Source organism: Lynx rufus, unplaced genomic scaffold (assembly GCF_022079265.1).
Source record: "Lynx rufus isolate CCGP_SWC_20201006 ecotype Redwood Valley unplaced genomic scaffold, mLynRuf1.p SCAF_3, whole genome shotgun sequence".
NCBI classification, from domain to species: domain Eukaryota; kingdom Metazoa; phylum Chordata; class Mammalia; order Carnivora; family Felidae; genus Lynx; species Lynx rufus.
In genome coordinates, this window is record NW_025814845.1 from 157975214 (window position 1) to 158000157 (window position 24944).

General features: G+C 46.8%; 2 protein-coding genes across 3 annotated transcripts in view; both read right to left on the bottom strand.

The window, feature by feature from the left end:
• Positions 1–866: 866 nt before the first annotated feature.
• Positions 867–5703, bottom strand: BRF2 (BRF2 RNA polymerase III transcription initiation factor subunit). The gene is made up of 4 exons (XM_047091118.1): positions 4896–5703; positions 3910–3969; positions 3130–3451; positions 867–2187 (listed from the first exon to the last, which is right to left on the bottom strand). The coding sequence occupies exons 1-4, from the start codon at positions 5047–5049 to the stop codon at positions 1458–1460; spliced, it is 1266 nt and encodes a 421-aa protein (XP_046947074.1). The 5' UTR covers positions 5050–5703; the 3' UTR covers positions 867–1457.
• A 7988-nt stretch (positions 5704–13691) lies between these two features.
• The window catches only part of RAB11FIP1 (RAB11 family interacting protein 1), a 32690-nt gene continuing 21437 nt past the window's right edge, over positions 13692–24944 (bottom strand). For both annotated transcript variants that reach the window (XM_047090639.1, XM_047090640.1), the window contains 2 exons: positions 24351–24459; positions 13692–16813 (listed from right to left, as the gene is read on the bottom strand). In XM_047090639.1, the coding sequence (XP_046946595.1) occupies positions 16595–16813; positions 24351–24459 (328 nt within the window). In that variant the 3' untranslated portion in view covers positions 13692–16594. The remainder of the gene's footprint in view (positions 16814–24350; positions 24460–24944) is intronic.

The following is a 24944-nucleotide window of genomic DNA, read 5'->3' on the forward strand; positions in this document are numbered from 1 at the left end:
CATGGCAGGGCTGTAGAGGGGGCATCCCAGGACAAAGCCAAGGCCCTACACCTGAGAAGCTGACTCTGCCAGATGCCTGGGAAGGATCTGAGGGAAGTAGAGAGTCATAGTGCTTAGATTTGGAGCTGAAGGCAGTCACGCCCTAAACCTGGCCCTATAAACAGTGCTCCGAAGAGAGGCTCTACCACAAGGCTGCAGGTAGTGTTGGGGAAGCACTTATTGTTCAGTTGCAAGCCCCACACCCCTAGTCTCAGCTTTCTAACACCATGGGGCTGAGGAAGAGACTTCCCTGCCTCCATGAGGCCGTATGGAAGGACCAGTCCAAGAACTGACCTCTAAGTCAGGTTAGGGAGAAACCTCCCAAACATCAAACTGGCTTCCTGCCTCACAGACTCCCAAGCTGAATCCCTCAAGGTATCAGGTAGGGTCCCTGCAGCTCACCCGGGCCCTGTGCCTTCACTACTTTTAAACACCAGCACCCATATTTTCCCCCAACCTAAAAAGTCACCACCAGCCTTTTACTAAAGGACCCAATGAAGGTGGAGGGAAACCTGGGCCTGGTGAAGAACAGGAAAACAAGACCTGGTCTAGGTCCCCTCCCAGCGTCCATGTCACTGCAGCCTGATCACGAAGGCAAAAGACATAAGGGAGGGGAGAAAACCCACACACCTTGGGATGAATCCTGTTATTTATGCTTGCTGCACAGACAATATTAGACAAAAAGAAAAAAAAAAAAAGCTTCGTATTATTCTTCCACATATGCTGGCTGCTGTTTACATACCCTGCCAATGCCTTAGCACTGGAGAGCTTTTGCAATACGCTGGGGAAAAAAGGGAGGGAGGGGATGAAAAGTGCCAAAGAAAACATGTTTTTAAAAGCTTGAGTTTTATACAATAGAATGTTTTCTAGCAGATGCCTCTTGTTTTAATATATTAAAATTTTGCAAAGCCCTTGAGCTATAACCTTAGTCCACCCACGGTCCTTTTGTTATGGAGGATTTCATGACCTCATACACAAGAACCCATCGATGCCTATAGGTGGACACTGGGCCCACAGCTGCCCGGTTTCTGTCCTCTGGGGGCTGATACTGTTCAAGATACCACCCGCTCCACACCAGCAGCAAGGGCCCATCATCAGGCCTGTAGCAGCAGCATTGTACCCGGTTCAAACCAGGAGGAAGCCTAACCTCCTCCAACCAATCTAGGAGGAAAGCCATCCCACGTTATTCAAACATGGGCCACTTCTCCAGCACCAAAGGACCGATTCTCTCCAAGCCAATCGTCCCTGCACTGCTCCCAACTTCTATTCCAGGACTCAGGGTCCAGGTAATTGCAGAGTCCCTCGGTTCCTTTAAACAAGAAAACACCTAAGGACTTACATATGCTGATTTCTCCAGATAGGACAGGATTATTATTAAGCTGCTGTCAGAATGTGGTGAGTGCTCCCCCGGACGTACATCAGGGAGGGTTAGAAACACTCCTGGCAGCCTGTCTTGCAGCTTGAGCTTTTTCAAAGTCCTTAATTTCCTGAGGGGTACGCAAATACTGCTCTATTTCACTATCAGATATGTTCTCATCTCCGGTGACTGTGGAGACTGGGGGTGGGGGGCAGATCCGCTTTGGGGGCTTCAACATGCAAGGTGGGAGGAGAGGGGCGGGACTAGCTGGCCGCTTCCCCTCAGGCAAATCTAAGGAACTACTCGCCACCTCCTCTTTTCCCTGCTCTGGCCCCTGACACCGTCCCCGCAGCTCCTTCTCCCCAGCTTCCATCTCTGCCGTTCCATCGCGAAAGGCCTTGCGGACCAACGTGTGGCGGTGCTGGAGAAGGTCACCGATGTGCTTCACCACAGAGCGCTTGTCGAGCTTCAGAACCTGCAGCCAGGCCAGCCGCTCGGCCATCCGCAGCAGCACGGAGAGCAGCTCCTGCAAGCGGGAGGAAGCGGGGTAGGGCAGGTCCACGTTCGCCAGTTTACAAAAACGGGCCAGGGAACACGTCAGCCGATGCGAAGGCTGCAGCGACTGCCATGCCAGAAAAGTAGCAGCAGTGATGACAGGCAAGGGATGCCGCCCAGTCACCAGCCACGTCTCATCCGCCAGCTCCACCAGCTGCAATGTTCGCGACAGCATCTTCTCTTTGTCTTCCACGTATTTGGCTGGCACAGACGGGGAGGCTTGGAACAGTCTGAAGCTGAAATGACCAAAAGGAGAGTCTGGTCTCGATGCCCACGGGGGAGGGGACTGCTCTTCCCAAGTGAAGAAAAGCAGTCCACTCCAGGTGGGCTATTCTGTCCTCTTGGAACAAATACTCAAACTTGCTGGCAGCGGGTTTATACAGGTGCTGAGAGAAGACAGGCTGCGTCTCCCACCCGTGAGGTGAAGGGCAGGAGCATGCAGGGGGGAAGCTAATGTGTCAGCGACCCCGTCGGCCAGTATTCTCCGTGCTTTACACATGCTCTCCTATCATCCACTCTATGCCCCATTATGTGCATTTATAGTTAAAAATCTGGCCCAGAGTCATCCAGCTAGGAAGTAACCAAGCAAACCCAACACAACTTGACACTGGTAGCCTGTGCCTTCTACTCTATTTTCAGAAAAGAAAAGGAAGAAGAGAAAAGAAGAGAAAAGAAAAGAGAAAAGAAAAGAAGAGAAGAGAAGAGAAGAGAAGAGAAGAGAAGAGAAGAGGAAAAGAACGTGGCTCCTAAAGAAAATAAAATGAAAAAAAAAGCAGTAGCTTCCACCACCGGCCCAGTCACTAACATCTTGTCACCTCCACTTGCAGATGATCCTGCTGAGGCAGGGCAGTCGCACACAGCCAAGCAGGCCACGCACAACGTGAGAGCCGCAACTCAGCAGCCCGGTGACAAGGCTGATACCTGCGCTGCCTACATCAGGCATCAGGATGCAATAAAGGCAAAGGGATTCGGAAATGCCAAACAGTTTAGAAATGTGAAATGGAATCAGCTTTATCGCCAAGTACTAGGAAGAGAGACTACAAGGGCACGAGGGAGGGAGAATATAGATTTTCCTCCCAAATCCCTTTAGATGCGCTTTGGTGAAAAAGTGACAGAAAGGTAAAAAGATGGAGGGCTAAGGGTCCATCCCGTCCCGGGGGTTCCCGGTAGGCAGGTACCTGCTACAGTACGTCTTCACCAGGTCTGCCAAGCACAGCGAGGGCACATCCAGCCCCAGGAGCTTCACTATCTGCATGTAGGTGCCAGAAAACACATCCAAATCCGCATACAACAGGGCGCAGACGGTTCCCATGGTTAGGGGCCAGTTATGCTGTCGGCAGGTGATCAAGACACAGCACCCAACTAGCACCTCCTTCTTTTGCAGCCTGGCAGCACGGATGCCAGAGTGCCGGTACGCCTGCTGGTAGTAGGCAACTGCCGTGTCTTCAAATGTTGATGGCAACTGCAGGACTCGACAGAGGTCTCTCACTCGGCGGAGACCTAAGAAAGCCCACAGCCAGAGTCAGAGGGGTCAAAGGCACTACTGAGTGGCTCCTAGCAACTTCTGCTACACTTGCCTCCCATACCAGTTGCACAAATGATGTACTTTTCTACGATGACAGGAGTGACGCTTGGTGAGGTCATTCTAAAGACACAAAGAAATCTGGGGAAAGAAGTCACATTTCAACCCATCACTCTTCAGGGGCTGGTGTGATTCAGAGCCAAGCCAAAGTGTGATCTGGGATGCTTAAATCAACCTTTAACATACCCCTGACAAACCCACACTGTATACTGAATTGCCGCCTCTCTTAGACCATGTCCATTCTTTATTTCGGACTACCATTCTCTTCTACTCTACCTTACATAGCAATGCTGAAATCAGGAAAAGCAAGAGGATGGGCTGGACCATCAGAAGAATTTTCTTTAAGGCCACTGTGTCATAAAAGGTTGAGTCTCACCTCGTTGCTGGCTGCGGCTAACTTGATCGTTTTCCCCTGTGCTTCGGGAATATGTTACTTCTGTAAGATAAGGGACAACAAATAGCTTTGTTTAGCCTTTATTCACCAGACCCCTGGCCTCCCGCCACACAAAACCAGGGAGAATTCATATCATTAGGCTCTGCTCCCTGTCTCATGAAGGTGCCCATTCTTGCACATTAAAAGTCCATCTGGTTTTCTACGTTCACAAGCAGTATCAAATACAGAGACTGAGGGGAGCCTGGGTGGCTCAGTCGGTTAAGCGGCCGACTTCGGCTCAGGTCATGATCTCACGGTCTGTGAGTTTGAGCCCCGCGTGGGGCTCTGTGCTGACAGCTCAGAGCCTGGAGCCTGTTTCAGATTCTGTGTCTCCCTCTCTCTGACCCTCCCCCGTTCATGCTCTCTGTCTCAAAAATAAATAAACGTTAAAAAAATTTTTTTTAAAAATACAGAGACTGAGGAAGGTTAAGACTGCACTAAAGGGGCTTCAAGAGTTCCAAATTTGCAGCCATCTCTCCTGTATATCCAATCCAGGCAATTTTCCTGATTGCTGATTTTGAGGGCTGCACTGGTCAGGGACTCAGAAAGAAAGAAAAAAAAAAAAAGATGTGTTTGTCAATTAGGGCTAAAGGCTCCTTCGGGCTCATATTTTGTCCGCACTTGTAAGGAATTCCATCCGTCCATCACACCCAGACTAGATAAATTGAGTGAAACTCTGTTTCTCTGTTTCATTTGGTCGACGTTTATGAGACCTAACACATGCCAGATACCGTACCAGGTGCTAGAAAAACGCAGAGGAATGGCCGTCCCTGCCCTCCTGCAGCGCTCCTTCACTTTAGGTCACTTACTCCCGTAGTTAAGTGTACACGTGACAACGAGAGGGCGTGAGAGGAATAAGAGGAATCTGATGTCAATCCCTCCACCACCCCAGCCTATACCCACGGCCCTGGAAAGGCCGGCACAAATACCTCGGAGGTTGCCCTCGTCGCTGAAGGTGGTAGTAAGGACTCCCTCGGTGACGACGCAGCCACAGTCTGAGCACACTAGCTGGCTCTGCGAATAGTGAGAGTCTTCCACGAGCTCAGTGGAGCCGCAATCGGGGCAGTGGCCTCCGCCCGGCATGTCACAACCCAGAGTCTCGGAAGCTTTCAGATATCTACTCGCACGTCCGCAACAGCAACAGCGCGGAAGCCGGTACTAGGAGGGGAGCCTTCTAAGCGCTGCACCTTTCTCTTCCGGCCAGAGCAAACGCGGTTTACATAGGCAGTTCTGTACGCCGGCGGTGAGCCACTTCCGGTCCGGGTCTCTGCAGCCTCGGGTAGAAACGTGAGCTAGGAGAGAAGGTTCCTGGTGTGGACCGCGTCTTCGCCTTGCCTTCCCCCGGCGTCTGCGGTCGGTTTGAAGTGGGCCAGACCGGGGCGAGGGAGTTGAATTTAGGTGAGATTTCTTCTCACGTGGACACACATAACAGACAAGAAATTGTGGCCATTCCCAAACAAGTCTAACTTCTGAAATGCTGGGGGAATCGTAGATTCTCTGTTACTCTTTGGTAACAAATGTTGATTTTGGCCATAGTACAAAGTATGGTGAGAAAGCAGGAAATTATGTTCTGCTCTCCAGAGTGGCTTTCCCAGGCAAGTTGTTTCCTGTCTATGCAGTCTATTTTTCTCAACTATAGAATGAGGGAATTGAATTAAAATCCAGAGTGACAAGGGGCTCCTGGGTGGCTCAGTCGTTTAAGCGTCCAACTTCAGCTCAGGTCGTGATCTCACAATTCATGACTTCAGGCTCCCCCTCGGGCTCTGTGCTGACAGCTCAGAGCCTGGAGCCTGCTTCAGATTCTGTGTCTCCCTCTCTCTCTGCCCCTCGCCCGTTCATGCTCTGACTCTCTCTGTCCCAAAAATAAATAAACGTTGAAAAATAAATAAACATTAAAAAAAAATTTTTTTAATCGAGTGGCAAACTCAAATGCTTTCAGAGACTAGGCAAGGAATATCCAAGGGAGTTGATAGTGAAAGAATATGGAGTGATGAGGCTTTGGGCAAACTGGAGGGTTCAAGCAGATGTAGATGTTTTAAAACCGAGCTTAAGCTGAGCTTTAAGATATTCCAAGATTCTGCTACAAAGTTCCTAGCTTGCTATAGTATAACTCAGAGAATCTTGAGCAAAATTGTGCCTCTAGTGATGCTATCACAGAAACCAAGCTTACAAATTTAAAATTATGTATGTTATGTTTGAATATAAATTAAAAGTCGCCAAAAGAGTCATGTAATCACACTCGTTAAGAATAAAGATTTTAACGCCTGAAAGGTTTAATCCATTGTGTCTGAAAAATAAGAAAGTTGAGTTAAATGACAAGGACCACCAAAGTCTGTCCATATGACTCCAAAAAAGCAGATGGGAGTCATTACAGCACGTGCCTAAAGTGTGTGCGGGGAATCTGTTTCTCGGGCCGACAATGGAGAATTAGGCTCCTGGCATCAGCAGATTTTAGGAGCTGTTCTGGGCTTAATTTCAACCTTACATTGGGGGTTGGGGCCGGAAGGTAAGATCAGCACTTTTCCCTGAGAACAGAAAATGTTTGGACAGCTCCTGTGCAGAATGAATTGAGGAATACGGATGTTTTGTCAGCCCCTTAACAAATTGGGATACTCCCTTGAGGAATAAGGTACAGGTTACAGGTTACAAGATAAGATACAACTGCCTTCCTTAGAAGACTAATAAATTCTGCGTCCCAGAACTGAAAAGATTTCAAAATAAAAAATGGCGCTTACTAACCTGAAGAGACAGACGACACAGTGACCATGTACCCAGAGAGACCTCAAAGGAGTGGGGCCTCAAAAAAGAAAGGGATCTGAGGAGACAGGGCGGTAGGTTCTTTTGAAAGAGCTGTAATCAGTGGTCGGTACAGAGGACTCTCTGTATGCCTAATGAGACTGTGAGTTCCCTGGACCACAGTGGGGAACAAGGGCATCTCTGACACAAAGATTGCGTATTACCTGCAATCCAAGCATCAGCTTTCCCTGCTTCAAATGTTGCTTACCTTTAGTATAAATTGGGAAGGAGGTGCTGTGCCTTACAAGGATTGCCCGTTCAACGGAAGCCCCTCCGGCTCACAAGCACCTCCCCCTCTGCTCACAGCTGTTCCCCTCCCTTACTACCGCACGACGGAATTTCCTGCACCTCGGATCTCTGTGGGCTAGCCGCATGCTCTCCCACTGACCAGTCGTCAGTTGACCTGGGAGCACAGAGCAGCCAGACTTCCATTTTCTCCTTTTCCGCACCAGTATCACGAGACCGTTCGTGCACCTTGCTGAAGGGTGGAGGAACTTAAGGTGATCGTAACATAAATGAGAAGTATGTTTGTAAAATGGGAAATTTCCCAAGACTCTCCTCACAGTTCAAGAGGTAAGCATTTAGGGGCGCCTGGGTGGCGCAGTCGGTTAAGCGTCCGACTTCAGCCAGGTCACGATCTCGCGGTCCGTGAGTTCGAGCCCCGCGTCGGGCTCGTCGGGCTCTGGGCCGATGGCTCAGAGCCCCGAGCCTGTTTCCGATTCTGTGTCTCCCTCTCTCTCTGCCCCTCCCCCGTTCGTGCTCTGTCTCTCTCTGTCCCAAAAATAAATAAACGTTGAAAAAAAAATTAAAAAAAAAAAAAAAAGAGGTAAGCATTTAGAGAACAACCAAACCATGGGTGCCTGGGTGGCTCGGTCAGTTGAGCCTCTGACTCTTGATTTTGACTCCGGTCATAATCTCACGGTCATGATCTCATGGCAATGAGATGGAACCTGTGTCGGGCTCCCATACCCATGGAGCCAGCTTAAGACTCTACCTCTCCCTCTGCCCCTCCCTGGCTCACTCTATCTCTCTCAAGAGAAAATAATAATAATAACAACTAAATTTTAAAAAACAACCAAACCAAAATACCTTCAAAAGCGGTCACCCCCCTTTTCCAGTTTCTTTCCTTGATGTGCATACTTAAATATACCACCCCATCCCCAAAAGACTGCTTTCTCAGAGCATGCGGACCTCTTCTTTTTAGAGAAGTCCCACCTACTACCCCAGGACTGGATCACACTGGAGCGTTCACCTCCTTCCCCCAACCCAAGATACAGTAATCCCCAACAGTTCATTCCCTTACATTTGAATTACTCGCTCCAGCCCCACACCACAAGGGGGCTTCAACACAATAGCTCTGGGTGGGCACTGGCATTCAAAGTCTCCTCTAGACTTGCCCACTAGTGCGAGGTGTGTGATAAGAATTTACTTCTGGCTGTCCAGCAGATAAATTCTGATAATTCCGGCATGCTTGTGTGTGCACAAAACACCCCTCAGAGACATCCATTAGTTTTAGACACTACAGTCGACATCCCTACGGGGGTGGGGAAATATGTTCCCAAGAGCAACATAATTGCACTGGGAGTGGTTCTTTACATTACCCTACAGAACATTATCAGACTCCTCCCACCCCCAATTTTGTGCAGATCTTGAACCTAACTACATTAAAAAAAAAAAAAAAAAAGTGGGATTTTACTAGAGTCCTCTGCCCATGAAAGTCGCGTTAAAATTCTTCTTTTCCCAACATTACTCTTAGTAAAATGGAAGAGCGGTGTTATGATCCTTCAACCAGCGCCTATAAGGGGTAGCGGAGTGAGTGATTCTCTTTTCCAGTCACAAGTGTGTGATACCCCAAGGGCCTGGCCCTCAGACAGGCTGGGAGGTAGGCAGAACCCAGACCAGAAGATGGCGCTCTCTAGTAAGACGTGAAAGTCCAGGGGCGCCTGGCTGACTCGGTCAGTAGAGCGCGCAACTCTTGGGGTCCTGAGTCTGGGCCCCCCACTGGGGGGTAGATTGTACTTAAGATTTACAAAAACCAATTTTAAGGCTTGTAAGTCTGGGGTTCTCCACTCTCTGAGGAAGAAGTTCATTTATTTGCCTTTCTCTGGAAATTAGGACCGACACAACCTCCTAGTGCCCTTCCTGCTGTTATAGACTCTTCTAAGAGTTACCGTCATTCAGTGATAGTGATGATCTGTTTACCAGATGCTCCTCAAACCCCTCTCCCCCATGCCACCCCCACCCCCCACCCCAGCCTCTGAAACTGGAACCATGTTTCTTGTCTCTGTATAACCAGTGCCCACGTGGTGCCGGGCACACGGGCTTCTGGAATGCAGAGCGCCCAGAACGTGTGGATTTGAGTAGAAAGCTACTGGGGAGGGGAGGCTGTTGGAAAGGCTGCCCCAACCATGGTCCAGATGTGAAATACGGACCTCAAGCCACAGTTCTTTCCAGAGAGGAGAGGGGAAAGGAAGACACTGCTGCTGTGGGGGCTGAAGGAAACTCCCACGCGTTCTCCTTCACTTAGATGTGTGTATTCTACTTAGTTGTTCGCCCGTCTAGCTCTCCCTCTGATTGCAAGTCTTTGTGGGAATATGTGGCTTTGTCGTCCCGGTGTCCAGGGGCCACCTTCTATACTGAGGGCTGGCATTCAGTGAGGAGCTAGTCCACTCCTGTGAACACCTGTCCCAGGTGGGCCTGTAGGAAGCAACAGCTTCTAAGACTAAACTTCTCTGAGACAAGACGATTCTAATTTAGAACAAATCACCAGGGAGAGCTGGGCTGCCTCTGCTCCTTAATCTGGCCTCACCCCTGGGCTCCTCCCAGCTCAGTGGACCGAAAGGAAACCTTATCACTCTGAGCCAGTTTCACTCCGAGCCCTGAGGACACGCTCTCCTGTCACACTAAGCCTGGCAGGTGGCTCGGGCTGAGGAGTCTTTCTGACTGGATTGCCTTCCCATCACCTCAACTCTTTGGTGGGAACTCAATCTTCTCTACCGCTCACGGTGAGACCGCTATGGCCTACAGCACGAACTACCTAAATCCTGGTGCCAGCTAACTCCCCTTGCTCATATCCGCCTTCTCCTTTTGCATTGTTCATGCCATCCCCATTACACACATCGCCTTTCCTGGGCTGAGGATTAATGTGTTCCATTTCTTCAACTCCGAGGAACAAAGGCATCCGATAACTCTAAGAAGGTGGTCCCAGGCCACCATTCGCTGCACAGACTGAGAGCATGAATACCAGTCAGCTTACTTAGCTGCAACGTCCCTCCTCAGGGAGGCTGTGGCTTAGCTGGCCTCATCTTGAGAGGGAATCGAGTCATAACGTTTCCCCGCCTGCACCAGTCCTCCAGGATCCCAAGAGAATTACAACATGATCTCCTTGACTCCCAAAGTGATCCTAGACTAGGGGTTAGCAAACTCTGTAAAGGGCCAGATAGCAAATATTTAGGCTTGGCAGATGATAAGGTCTCTGTTACAACCCCTCAAGTCTGCTTTTATAACGTGGAAACAGCCATAGACAATTATGGGAACAAATGAGTATGGCTGTATTCCAGTAAAACTTTGTGGACACTGACATTTGAATTTCATGTAATGTTCGTGTGTCATGAAATACTGTTATTTTAATTGTAAGAATTTCAGTATTCGGTGTGGTGTTGTTGACTATGCCCATCATTCTGTACATTAGATCTCCAGACTTATTCATTTTATGTTAAAAAAAAAAAAAAAGCAAAAATCATTCTTGCTTCGAGGGCCATATAAAAACAGGAAGCAGGCTGTATTTACTGACCCCTGTTCTAGACCTCCAGGTCAGACAGACAAGGAGTTCAAATCTGTTCTTCTTTTTTTAATTTTTTTTCCTTTTTTTTAAAGTTTATTTATTTTTGAGAGACAGAGAGAGAGAATCCCAAGCAGGGTCGACACTGTCAGTGCAGAGCCCATTGAGGCGCTCGATCTCACCGACCTGAGCTGAAATCAAGAGTTGGACACTCAACCAACTGAGCCACGCAGGTGGCCCGAAATCTGTTCTTAACTACTCACTCTGCCACCCCAGGGGAACTAAAACTCTCCCCATGTCTAGGACTCTGTTTCCTCATCTGCATGATGGAGATATTATCTACCTTGATGAGAATTAGAAATAGTACCTGTCAGCGTGTAGCGACTAGTAAGAATACAAATGCTTAATGCAAAAATGCTGTTGCAGTCAAAGCTAGCCTGAAGGGCACTTGATAGGCAAGGACAACAGTTTTCTCTCTCCTCTGAGGGCTTATCAAGGGCACCAAGGGGACTATTTCCAGGGCTCAGATACAGGTTTCTGTGTAAACCTGTAGAGATCTGGGGGCTTTGGGACACGTCGGCTCACAGAGCTTCAGGAAGCCTGTTTTGAATGTGAATCCGCCTTCCCCTGAGGTTGAGGGCACAGCCCCTGAGAGAACACCTGGAGAGAAGCCATGGGAACAGGATCCATTCGCTGGTGGACGTTGGGTTCCAGCAGCCTGTGCTGCCGATGTCTGGGCCCTGGTTAACGCGTCAGAACCACACCCGGTAAATGACTGCTTTCCACGGGCAGCGGCGGGGCGGGGTGCTTCCCCAGCAAGCGTTTATTCTGGCCCAGAGGCGGCCGATGATAAGCGGAGCCGGAAGTAACCTGGATGGCCACCACAGTTCTTCCGTGTGCGTGTGTGTTTCAGGGGGCGTGGGGGAGGGGGGCGGGGGGGGGTGGTTAGTTAGCTGGGCACGTTCTCCCCCAGGATCACTATCCGTCCTGGTTGCAGAACAGTATCCAAAGGCACGCAGAAATGTTCAAAGCAGTCCCTACTTACTGCACTGCCTGCTCCCATCTTCATTTTAAAGTGTATCTGGGGCGCCTGGGTGGCTCAGTCGGTTGAGCGTCCGACTTCGGCTCAGGTCATGATCTCACAGCTCGTGAGTTTGAGCCCCGTGTCGGGCTCTGTGCTGACAGCTCCGAGCCTGGAGCCTGCTTCTGATTCTGTGTCTCCCTCTCTCTGCCCCTCCCCCCTACTTCTCTCTCTCTTGCTGCCTCAAAAATAAACATTTTTTTTAAGTTAATAAATTGTATCTAGATAATTAAGACACCAGGTTGCAACAGGAGTCTAGTGCATACTGTAAGAGCTGGACCATGGTGATCACTTCCTAATGTATATAAAATGTCACGTCACTAGTTGTACACCTGAAGCAAATACAATATTGTAGGTCAACTACACCTCAATTAAGGAAAGAAAAAAGAAAATCCAAATTAAATTTTTTTTAAAGTCATGCTGCCATTTTTTTTTAAATATGTGAAATTTATTGTCAAATTGGTTTCCATACAACACCCAGTGCTCATCCCAAAAGATGCCCTCTTCAATACCCATCACAAATTAAATTTCTTAAAAAAATAAAGTGTATGTATTTGTATAAGAGGGAAAATGCCAGGACAAAGAATCAAAATAACAGTGGTTAGTTACCTCTTGGTAGCGAGGAGCTTAGGATTTCTTTTGTTCTGGGCATAAGCATGTATGACATTACTTAGAAAAATCTACAGGCCAAGTGAGTGGACAAGGGAGTGTAGGGGAGAGGAAAAGACACCATTCCTTCAGAAGGAGAACAGGAGAGGGCTTTTCACCAACTGGGAAGCCAAGGTGAGAACCTGAAGCCGCCTGACAGACGCCCAAGCTCCCAGGGTCCAGGGGGGCTCGACTTCCTTCAGCTCAGAATCCTGGATTTGGGAAATTTCACTCTTTATGCTGTTCACAGATCTTACAATCGTTCTCTGTATTTTCCTGGTTGTTGTTGTTATGTTTGTTTTTTGTTATTAGCAGCTAAGCTAAGAAGACTTCAGAGAAAGGAGAGAGTTGTGTCCCTCAGAGGCCGGGAGTTTGAAAGACACAGCAGCCTGCCCCTGAGGGCTGGGTCTGGTGGCCCCGGGCGGGGGGGGGGGGGGGGGGGGGCAGAACCAACTGCAAAACAAAAAGTGAAGGACCTCAGAGGGAAAAGTTAGGGTCATTTGCATAAAGAAACTTTCTTTCCCTAAGACTCTCCTTCCAGAGGGTTTTGTTTCCTTTTGTTTTTCTTAAATTGAACCTGGAGGGCTGTGTTTTAAGAGAAGTTGCTTTCATATCACTTTACATGGCAGCCCCACCACTGACAACTAGTTGGGGTAACCAGGGAGGCCTTCAGGGGCGCCCCCCCATCCCACCCGGAGGGGCTTCACAGGGCAGTACCTGTACCAGGCCCACCTCTGTCCCTCTATAGTGTGACTTTTATCACAGGGCAAGAAAAAGCATCTCCTCCCTTTCAAGAGGTCGGGGCCCTTGGAGCATGGACTATGGTTGGGAGGCAGGCCGACCTCTCACCTCATCAGGAAAGGCTCAGACTTCCAGGAGAGCTGAGCTCAGGAGAAGATTCCCTGTGCTTCCCCAGTACCCTCTATTCAGGAATGGAAAAACCAAGTTGACTGAACCAGGGATTTGGCTCCCAGATCTTGGGCAGTGTGAACACAATATGAATTCAAATCACATCCCCACAGTGAACCTTTCACTCTCTAGGAAACTGGTGGGGGATTGGGGTGGAGGGATCAAGGAAGGGACCTTGCTCACACACTCAGCCAAAAGTGCCCGGTGCTGAGGAACAGGCAGCAGCTTTTAGTAGCGGGGACAGAAAATTCAAATGATGTCCTTCTGGTAAATGCCACGGTCCCTGCAGGCCAAGATTGAGGGACGTGTCGTAGGGAAGGGATCAGAGACGTCCCATCCTCTGTGGGAGAAAGGGCATTGGGACCTCTGGGCACCAGGCAAGGTGGAAGCAGCAGGAATCCAGGTGAGAGACCCTTCATGGGGTGAGAAACACTGGTCATTCCCCAAGAGAAGTTTTCTAGAAGACGGAAGACATTTTGCTGCACCCACACAAAAGTACAGACACAAATCTTTGAAAGGTAGTACCATTTTATTTAGTGTTATAGAAATTTTAGGTTACTTGTTAAAAACGAAACCAAAGAAGTTAAAAATTCCCGAAGTAACAAGGCAGGGAATAGTTTTACAATCCAAAAATGCTGGGCAATCCTGCAATCGGAGGGAGGAAGAGGTCAAGTCAGTGGCTTCCATAGTAGATACTGAGAAACCAGAGTTGCCGTTCATGTGACTAGTAGGAGGTTAAGTTCTCCACCTAAGGCAATGACTCTTTCGGCCTTGAGGGATAATTCATTAGTAGTTCTCAGAAAGAAAACAGAAAGGTCAATTGGGAAAAAGGACCCAGGGAGGGAAGATCCTAATTTAACATTAAGTTGCCTCTGGACTTCAACACAGTATGTGGCTGAGCGGCGGGGATCCTCCCTCCTCTCTGACCTTCTGAGCGCCGCCCGCTGCGGGCAAAGCTGGACAGGGCATGCATACACCCCATCCGTGCACACACCTCTCCACTCAGCAGAGGCAAAGGGCAGACTTTCTTGCTCCTCCGTTCTGCCACCCCGATGTGGCTAACACACAGGAATAAGACGGAGGGCAAGAAACCTGTCAAAGTCCAATGAGATGGACAGCAAGTAGTCGGGCAAAGGACTGACATTTTTTCAGGAGTCTGACCTCCAACTGAAGTTCACTGCAAGGTGTTTGGTATTTAATCGGATGCTTCCCTAAAGTCCTGACTGCTCTTTCTGAAGGCAGCCGGGCAAGGCCAGGAAGAGGAGAGCTGCTCCAGCTTCTCCAGAACACAGCTTCCTCCCAGGGTCCTTCAACTGGGTTAGCGTTTACAGCAGCCAGAGGCGGGTCCCAGCTCTCTTTGTGTACTTGGGTGTGTGCCCACCCCAACCCCCGCCAGTTAGAGGAGCTCCAACCCTTGCTAATGGCTCAGAGCAGACTAAAATTCTTCCTAGATAAATTCTCCCCCAGAGACGAGAGTCCTCGAGGACAGTCGTTAACTAATGACCTCCAGGTGATCTACGCTGAGAGGTGCAGGAATGCTATGAATTCGGGTTTTTTCCAGCAGTGGTAGAAGCCAGACACCCTTGAAGTAAATTGTCCTTCATTCTCCAGAGTTCTCAAGTGGCATTTCAGAGCACAGGAATTCACTCCTCTACCCAGACTTCCCTCTCAAACACTGACCGAGTTAGTTACGTGCCCAAGGTCCTAGAAGCAGATTATCTCCAGACCAACCACCTCTCGTGAACAGGTCTCCACACCAGCCCTTCTAAGGAGAAATCATTCAGACCACACCTGCCCCCAGTACACTTGGGTTATCACAGTCAAAATACACTTATAAGTAAAAAATATATTGCAGAATAAATATATACACGCACATTTTCAGAGTTCAAGTGGAATATAAGGTTCTTTTTGCAGGTATGTAAATAACTTTCATAGCACTCCAAAAATACAAGGCATCTGAGAGGCTTACAGTGGTCCCCACTACTGTAAGACAGTATTAAATAAAATAGCTAAAGATAATTAACAGCTAATTCGATAAATCAAGTTACAGTATCATCCTTCAGATTAAAGTGCTCCGATATAACTAACATTGCAGCAAACGTGATCCTGAAAAGGGCCTCTGCTGACAACCATCTTGCCTTTTAACCTCCATATAACAAGGACAGAGAAGCGATCCCTAGCCAATCCTCAAGCCCCGCCCACCACGCTAGCCTCGGATATTCTTCCCCCGGGAGAGAGGTAAAGATTTGATCAGATCCTGTCACAACCACGAGAAAAAACTGACCAACGCAGAAATATTCTAATTCCAGTATTAGGTTCCAGACAATGAAACTACCTGAAGGATCGGAACTGGGTGCTATTAGTGAAGACGTGTCCTAGCTTTAAAAAAAAAAAAAAAGGGTATCCTCCTAGATTTAAAAATACAGCAAACCAAAACTAAGTGTTACCTTCTTGCTCTTCATAATTTTATAATACGGTGGGGGAAACGCCGGGAAATGCTGCTGAGGAAATCCGGGGGCCAAGCAAGGCCAAAGGAATCCTACTAAAATCATTCCGTACCTGGCGGAACCATTTTAGTGAGTGTATGGGTCATCCAATCCCTTATCAAGGCACTGACTAGGCTACTCTAGCCAGCTAGGAACCCGGCTATCATGAGACTTTGACCAACCCCATTAAGTGAGTGCAAAATGATTCTCTAATTCCCTATTCTACTTCTCATGTCTCTACAGACACGCCCTAAGGATTGATAAAGAGCACATTTTAAGGCTAGAGAGTAGTGGTAGCTAATGTTTAGAAAAGGCAGCTTGTTCAAAATCTGCAAGGCACACTCAGGGGCTTTCTTTAAACTCCCCTGCTCCAGTCAAATCAACAAGACCAAGTCGAAGAAGCCCAGAAGGTTCACACGGTATCAGAATTTAGCACCCGCAGCCAAAAGCCACCCTGAGCTACTCAAAAGCCAAGCAAGTGTGTGTAACGCAACACTAACCACACGGTTCTTCTCACTTCACCCCACGCTTTACTGACTGGGGGAGGAAGGGGTACGTATCTTTAAATTTCAATATCAAAGAAAGAAAATCATCCCAATGTTAAATACATGAATATCCCCTGCGCCATCTGAATCTCTGGGCCAGGAGCAGATCTTATGACCATGTCTCCGATCAGAGCATAAAATATTTACAGGATAGTCAAAGGCACAGTGGCATTTAAAAACAAAACCCTGGGACTGTACAGTAAAAGATTCATTGTAATAATTAACCTGGTCTCGGTAGAACGGACTCTTGCCAGATAACACACAAGGGAGATAGATGGTGATTTTGAGCCTGTGTGCCGGTTATCAGGCATGCTGAGTCCTTGACCTCCGGGGCAGGTGGAAACAAACTCACAAAGAAGTCTCGGTGTCGCAGGCTGACGATTCACATCTTTCCTGCCTTTTTGCCGACCTGAGCGGGAATCCGGAGGATGTTGGGGGTCTCCTCCATGACCCTGACTAGCAGGTTGTCAATGTAGTCTTCCAGCTCGCGGACCTGAAACTCCTTCTTGCTTATCGTCTCCTTCTGTTTGAGGACCAGCTGGATCAGCTCATCGTGGGTTAGCTGTGCATAAGCGAAGGCAGGGTCCGATGGGTTGTATTTCTTTAGGGGGAGAAAAAGTGGTAAAGTCAGCAAAGAAGTCAAATATTTAAAAGAAATACAAAAGAGGAAAATGTTAGCCATCTGAGCCTCCTGGGAACGTGTTTTCAGTTCTGGTGGAAAAGCAGTTATTGACAAAGTTTTCTGTAAAGGACCAGACAGTGAATATTTTAGGCCTTCCAGGCCACATAGGGCCTTTGTTGCCTGTTATTCAATGTAGTAACAGGAGGTCTGTGAACACCTGGGATGACTGATGTCCACCTGTAAAGTGACCAGGCCCAAACGGTGAGGAAACACTAGGTAAGGACTGAATAAAAAGCACCTAATCATACCAAGTCTCCAGTTGTGTGGGGGAGGGGGTAGGGGAGGGGGGGGACACAACTTAACTTTTCCTGAAATTTTAGTTCAGGGGATTTAGAAGTTTAAAGAAACAAATTCCTAGAGCCACCTCAAGACACTTTTGCCCCCAGAACTCGGAGGCAATCAGTTTCACCACCCTGAGGGTCAAACAATTTCACTTAGGAAGGCTAAGAGACCACCTTCTACAAGAAGCTAAGTCAAGAGAATCCTCATGGGGAACCTGGGTGGCTCAGTTGGTTAAGCGTCCGACTCTTGGTCGGGTCATGACCAAGGCTCAGGTCATGATCTCATGGTTCAAGGGTTCGAGCCCCGTATCAGGTTCTGCACTGGCAGCACAGAGCCTGCTTGGGATCCTCTTTTTTCCCCCACCTCCCTGCCCCTTCCCAGCCCACTCTCTCTCCCCCTCAAAATAAACAAACAAACATATTTATTTATGATATATTATAATAAAGAAATAAGAAGAATCATCATTCACTCTTTGACAAAAACACATAGACGGCCCTGTTCAGTCCCGTGACATAAGCTGCCTACACACTAGCCAGAAATCGGAGAGATAGGCCACCTCTCCCACCCTGGCTCAGAAGGGAAGCACAGTGCTTGTACGACTGGCTTAGAAGCCCACACCAACATTTCCATCCGCAGAGCAGGTTTTCACCTGCCACAGGCTGCACAGAAACAGGTGAGATGTTGGACTACTTTTCAAAAAACAACTTCTCCCTTAATTTTTCTGTTGTTTTTGTTTTTTACCTTGTTGAAGGCATACATCCCTCTAGACCTCAATCGCTCTATTTGTAATTCTAAAACAACCTTCAGCCAGAAAGTTGCATGCCTGGAAAAGAATTCTGGAGACTGGCTGTACAATGTGACTGTACTTAACCCTACCGATCTGTATGCTTAAAGGTGCTTAAAATCCCTCGTACACTGTGGTGGGAATGCAAACTGGTGCAGCCACTGTGGAAAATGGTATGGAGGTGCCTTTAAAAATTAAAAATAGAACTGATCCGGTAATTCCACTACTAGGTATTCACCCAAAGAAAACAAAAACACTAATTCAAAATGATATACGCACCCCTATGTTTACTGCAGCATAGTTTACAAGAGCCAAACCATGGAAGCAGCCCAAGTGTCCTCAATAGATAAATGGGTTAAAAAAAAAAATGTGGTAATATATACAATGGAATGTTATTCAGCTACAAAAAAAGAACAAAACCTTACCATTGCAACAACATGGACGGATCTAGAGAGTATAATGTTAAGCAAAATAAGTCACAGAAAGACAAACACCATATGATTTCACTCACATATGGAATTTAAGAAACAAAACAAAGAAAGAAAAAAAAGAGACAAAAACCCTCAGACTCTGAAATATAGAGAACTAGTGGTTACCAGAGGGGGCATAGGTGGGAGTATGGCTGAAACAGGCAAAAGGGATTAAGAGTACATCATAATGAGCACTGAGTAATGTATAGAACTGATGAATCATTAAACTGTACACCTGAAACTAATATAATACTAAATGCCAATTACACTTGAATTTTAAAAAATAATTTTAAAAAATTTTAAATGCTTAAGATGGTAAGTTTTATGTTTATTTTACCACAATTTTCTTTAATGTTTTTATTTATTTTTGAGACAGAGAGAGACACAGCATGAGCAGGGGAGGAGCAGAGAGAGAGGGAGACACAGAATCCGAAGCAGGCTCCAGGCTCTGAGCTACCAGTACAGAGCCTGCAGTGGGGCTGGAATTCATGAACCGTGAGATCATGACCGGAGCTGAAGTCGGACGCTTAACCGACTGAGCCACCCAGGCACCCCTACCACAATTTTTTTTAATGTTTATTTATTTTTGAGAGGGAGAGAGAGAGAGCACGGGGGGTGGGGGGGGAGGTAGGGGTGGTGCAGTGCAGAGAGCGAGAGGGACAGAGGATCCGAAGTAGGCTCTGCGCTAACAGAAGCAAGCCTGACGCGGGGCTCGAACTCATGAACTGTGAGATCATGACCTGAGCCAAGGTCAGACACTCAACTGACTGAGCCACCCAGGTGTCTCTACCACAATTTTTAAAAAACTAGTTGCATGTCTATTGATACATCCTATCAAGAAAAAAAGTACTCTTTGGAAACAATAGCGAAGAATATGTTCTCAAGGGTTTTTAGATCATAACTCTGTCATGTAAGGATTTTATTAAAAAATGTGGATCACATAAGATACTCTCTGTAAGACAGTTTGTGAGATAGAAACATGAAGAAGCTGTCACCTGGAGGGAGGGACAGGCAGGGATTCCTCGAGAGTAGGGACCAGGTATGCGCAGGGGCTCAGGGGCTCAGAGTCCAGAGAGCTGGACAACCAAGCGCCCACTGTCACACAAGAGATCACGACAAACTTCACAGATGGGAGTGACGAGTCAACTAGACTTTGGGCATGGATTAAAATTGATTTCCCCCCCAAAATAACAGAATTCTGTTTTTCACTTTAAAGGGAATATTCCCTCATAATGGAAAATCTCAACTACAGAAGAGGGAAAAAATTATTGCCTGTAACTCCAACACTTAACATTCGGGTCTCCTATTGTTTCCTTGGTTTTTTTATGGTATGTTTTCAAACTTTAAGCATCACGCAGAATATGGCTTAAAAGCATTTTAAAATTATTGTTTTGTGAGCATTTTCCCATCATTAAATTTTGGCAAAAATCATGTTTTTTAACAGAGGCTTAAAATTTCATTATACTTTACCCATCTCTCTATTGCTGGATATTTAGGTTGTTTTCAAAATTATACATAACAGTTTTTATTAAAATGCCTGAGGAGAAATCTTTGATCATATCTCTAAAATATTTCCTTACGATAGATGCAGAGGATTGAAAGAGCATGCATACTTCATACCTTACAAACTGTGAAACAGCGATTCAATTTGATTTCATAATCCAAAGGGGAAAGAATGTAAGACTTTGAAATCATTACACGATCCTAGACATGTGATCATTTAAAAAACTGCAAAACAATCCAGCATTACAAAAAGTGAGGCAACAGCCATGGTGAGGAAGAGGTACAAAGAAAATATCTGTTAATTCCTTGTCACATATTTCCTTCCAGGATTTTTGCATTGGACTCCCCCTCCCATAATTGTAATAATAATAATAATAATAATAATAATAATAATGTCTATTCAAATTTGGGTCCAACTGTTTCCATATTAATAGGACAGATGATTTTTGGATCTAGGTGGCTGTATTATTTTTAAATTTCTTTTTTTAATGTTTGTTATTTTTGAGAGAGACAGAGAGCAGCAAGCAGGGAAGGGGCAGAGAGAGAGGGAGACACAGAATCAGAAGCAGCCTCCAGCTCTGAGCTGTCGGCACAGAGCCCGATGTGGGGCTTGAACTCCCCGACCGCGAGACCATGACCTGAGCTGTAGTCAGCCGCCCAAACGACTGAGCCACCCAGGAGCCCCTAGGTGGCTGTATTATTTTTAAATGGAAGTGTTAAAGCCACTTGGGTAAATAATACACTAAGTTTTAAATCATCTAGAAAGAACGGAGGCCCTAAAACATGAACCCGCCTCCCAAAAAAAAGCCATTGTAGCAATGCTTCAGCTATCTTTTCATAACTTTAGCTATGCAATTTCTTTCCCTAACCTCTGTCTTACTTTGCAACATTCCAAAGAGTAGTTACTTTTATAAATATTATTTACGGCTTAGTACAAAGCATCTATTACACAGAGGGCCAATAGCAGTCTCCAGGAAACTTTCCATATTTACTCAGAATATTTACGAGGCATGGTCCAGGACCAAGCGCTTTGTTGCAGTCAGCCAGAGGGGCAGCGGTGGGGCGGACAAACCGTAAGCAAAATAAGCAGCAGTTGCCTTTGTTGTAAGGCAAGTTATTCTCTCAATCAGGGCCAGGAGATAAGCCCCTGATTACATGAGCTTTGAAGAATAAATAAAATGGGAGCCAAGGGTCTTGCTCACTTCCCGACAGCTAGGTGTTTGTTTCTCTTTGGAGCCCAGCTGCATTCCACAGTAAAAGGAAGGAGGGATGGGAGGCTGCTCCACGACCCTGGTTTTCATTACTGTCCCTTTTATGCTGTCCTTTTGCCCGGTTTCCTGGTAAATATCGTTAACTCCAGGAAGATAAACGCGGCCTCCTCTCCACACCCACAAAAGCCAGCCAAGCTGCGTTGGTGGAGTTATGGTGTGGATTTAGGCTATGGCTAAAACACAGCAGGCACACCGTACTGGCCACAGCTGATCATTCTGAGAATGATGCTTACTTACCGGCGGCCCTGGAAGCATGTAATACAAGCGAAAGAGAAGACGAGGCGGCTGGAAGATGCTAAACAGCTCGCAGCAACCATCTGTCATCACCGCTCAGCCTCTTTACCTGAATCTCTGATCTCAGGGACCCTTTAGCCCAGCTCCTGGTGGCACAGGTGCAATGGAGCCAGAGGTAATACTGACTAACCAATGCTTTAAAAATGCTTGCGGGAGTAAAGGAGGCATGAGCGAAAAGTTTTTATTTTAAAAACACAAAAACTGGGGCGCCTGGGTGGCTCAGCTGGTTAAGCGTCCAACTCCTGGTTTCAACTCAGGTCATGACCTCCAAGTTCTGTGAGTGCGAGCCCCGCATCAGGCTCTGTACTAACAGTGTGGTGCCTACTTGGGGTTCTCTCTCTGCCCCTCCCACTCGCTCTCTCTCTCTCTCTCAAAATAAATAAACTTAAAAAAAAAAAGAATAAAAACATAAAAACTGGGGTGCCTGGGTGGCTCAGTCAGTTGGGCGTCCGACTCTTGATTAGGGCTCAGGTCAGGATCTCAGTTGATGGGATCCAGCCCTGCATCAGGCTCTACGTGGACAGCATGGAGTCTGCTTGGGATTCTCAGTCTCTCTCTCTCTCTCTTTGTCTCTCTCTGACTCTCTCTGCCCTGCTCGTGCTCCACCCCCGCCCCCGTCAAAATAAACTTTAAAACATAAACTAAACAATAAAAACAGAAAAGCTACTCGATGTCTTACACTGCACAAGACTGTAAGATCTCTGATTGAATGCAATTTCTAGATGCCCTAAACTAAAATAGAAATAAGGTTCATTTCTACTGACAGTGACTACCCCAGGAGTCAGGAAATTCCTCTCCACATATTTGAAACACAACACATCCTTGCCCACCAGTCCCTCAGTAAATCATTCTCCTCCAGCCCACGTGACAATGAGTCAAAGACCAGAGGTTTGCAACAAGGCAGTGTTCTAAATCCTCCTGATTTGTGAACCAGAAAGGGCAGAATGGAGACACTCTATAGCAGAGATCATCTGGGGCTCTGGGGGGGGGGGGGGGGAGGGAGGGGTTGGTTTTGTTTGATTTGTGGGCAGGAGTTGTTGTTTTAAAGTTAGCCCAAGCTTTTTAAAGAGAAGAGACCCTCTAATCAAGCAATATTCTTCCTGGAGATTTAGCTTAAGAAGGGAAAGAGTTCTATGCAAGAAATTATTGACTATGACAGCATTCACACTGAAAAACAGAAAACAGCCCAAATATCCAATAATAGGGGAACAGGTTAAGTAAACATTGATATAACCATTTCAAAGAATTAAGTAGCAACATACAAAAATGCTTATGGTATACTAGATAAACCATCAAATGAATAAGAGAACCAGTGTCTCCATGCAGGCAATGGGGCTGGAAAACCACCAATTTGGCCACTGATGTATTCATCAGTGGATACAAAAGCCTGAGAATGAAAGGTTGGTGAGGAGCAGGATACCTACAGAGTCTGAAATTAATTCCCCACAAATTCTTATTGATTGTAAAGGGGATAAATAGCAATGTTATCCTAGAGACGCTGGTGGGCACCACCTACAGAAAGTCATCAGAGTTAACACTCCCACTACCAGGACAAGCTGATATCATGTGCCTCTTTGCACGATGCACCGGGAAGGGACACATGACTTGCATGGTTAATTCCTGCCAAGAATGCATAACCTCAACCAAACCATGAGGTTTTGAGCAGACAAATCCAAACTGAGGAGAACTCTACAAAACAACTGATCTGAAGTCTTAGAAAATGTCATGGTCTTGAAAGACAAAGAAGGCTGGGGGATCCAGGATAAAAGAGTCTAGAGAGACACAGCAACATAAGAGCGAGAGATCCTGGATTGGATCCCGGACTAGAAAGAAAGACAGAAAAACGAAGGAGCACACTAATGAGACAACGGGTGGACCTGAAATTTGGGCTAGAGATGAGAAAAGAGGATTACGCCAATTTTAAAAGTAGTGATCCTGATTAAATGTCCTTATTCTTAGGAATCATATGCTTAGGTATTTTAGAGGTAAAAGGGGCATGAGGTAGGCAACTTACCCTCTAGCGGTTCAGAAGAAAAAAAAAAAAGTATGTATATACAAAGACAGAACAGACAGGGATGGGGAGAGAGAGGGTGGCAATGATAAAACCAATGTGGTAAGATGTCAACAATTGGTGAATTGGGATGAAAGGTATATAGGAGTTCTTTGTTCTATTCTTGCAACTTTTAATTTTGAAATGACTGCAGAATAAAGTTTCAGAAAATTATATCTATGCCATGATTACAACCCCAGGAATTTTACACTCGTGCCAAAAGATAAGAAAAGATACACGGGGAAATGAAAATATCGAATTTGAATGGACCAGATGGTGGGTGACATTTTCTTCTTACTGACAAGAAGTAACAGTATCAATCACGTTGCTTGGGGACAACAAACAATCTGACAATAAGTCAGTAACCAAAAGGGAAATAGTAATTATCCAATGGAAAGTGTAGAAGCTCCCAAAGATTATCCAAAGACACAGACATAAGGTTAAATTGCTCCTGGCGTTACCTGCTACCCAAGGAGGTGTACATAATGGTGGCTCTAGAAACGGGTTTTGTATAGATCCCTAACTAGTATGTCTATTTCTTTTTTTTTTTTAATTTTTTTTTAATGTTTATTTATTTTTGAGAGAGAGAGAGACAGACAGAGTACGAGCAGGAGAGGAACAGAGAGAGGCAGACACAGAATTGGAAGCAGGCTCCCGGCTCTGAGCTGAGCTGTCAGCACGGAGCCCAATGCGGGGCTCGAACTCACGGAGAGTGAGATCATAACCTGAGCTGAAGTCGGGCGCTTAACCGAAGGAGCCACCCAGGCACCCCTAGCATGCCTATTTATTGGAGAAAGCATACCTTCATCATGGCTTCGTTGATCATGTTCTCACTGATGATGGTGGCAGTGCCCAAGCTGGAATTAACAATCTTGGGGGCTGCTGCGTTCATTGGCTTCACGGGATGAAGTCTAAAGAGAAGGGGATAGGATCCTTAGACCTTTCTGTAATGACAAAACTGAGAAACTGTCCATCTCACAGATGGCAGTCAGCAAGACAGACAAGGGGACAGAGTGGTGATACATTGTGTTCACACCCCCAGTCCAACACACGCCAATGTTCCTGTGGAAATGAAAGCAGTCAGCACAAGGCAGCCACAGGGTCAACAAAGCCCACCCACCTGACAGCCAGGGGTCCTGACATTCTCGCGAGACCCTTGGTCTCCTGATCACTGTCAGAAGAACATTAAAGATGGCCTCTTACTTTTGAGACAACGACAGCCTCAGATTGCACCGTGTGAGTCCCTACAGAGCCTGCTGCTCCTCAACAGTAAAGGAAGAGTTCAGAACAAATACGCCCGCTTCACATCGGCCGGTGCTTAACGCAAGCTTTCAACCCTGCTAGGTTCCACCACTCTGTCTCCGTTGGCTTCTGATACTAGGAAGATGCTGGTCAC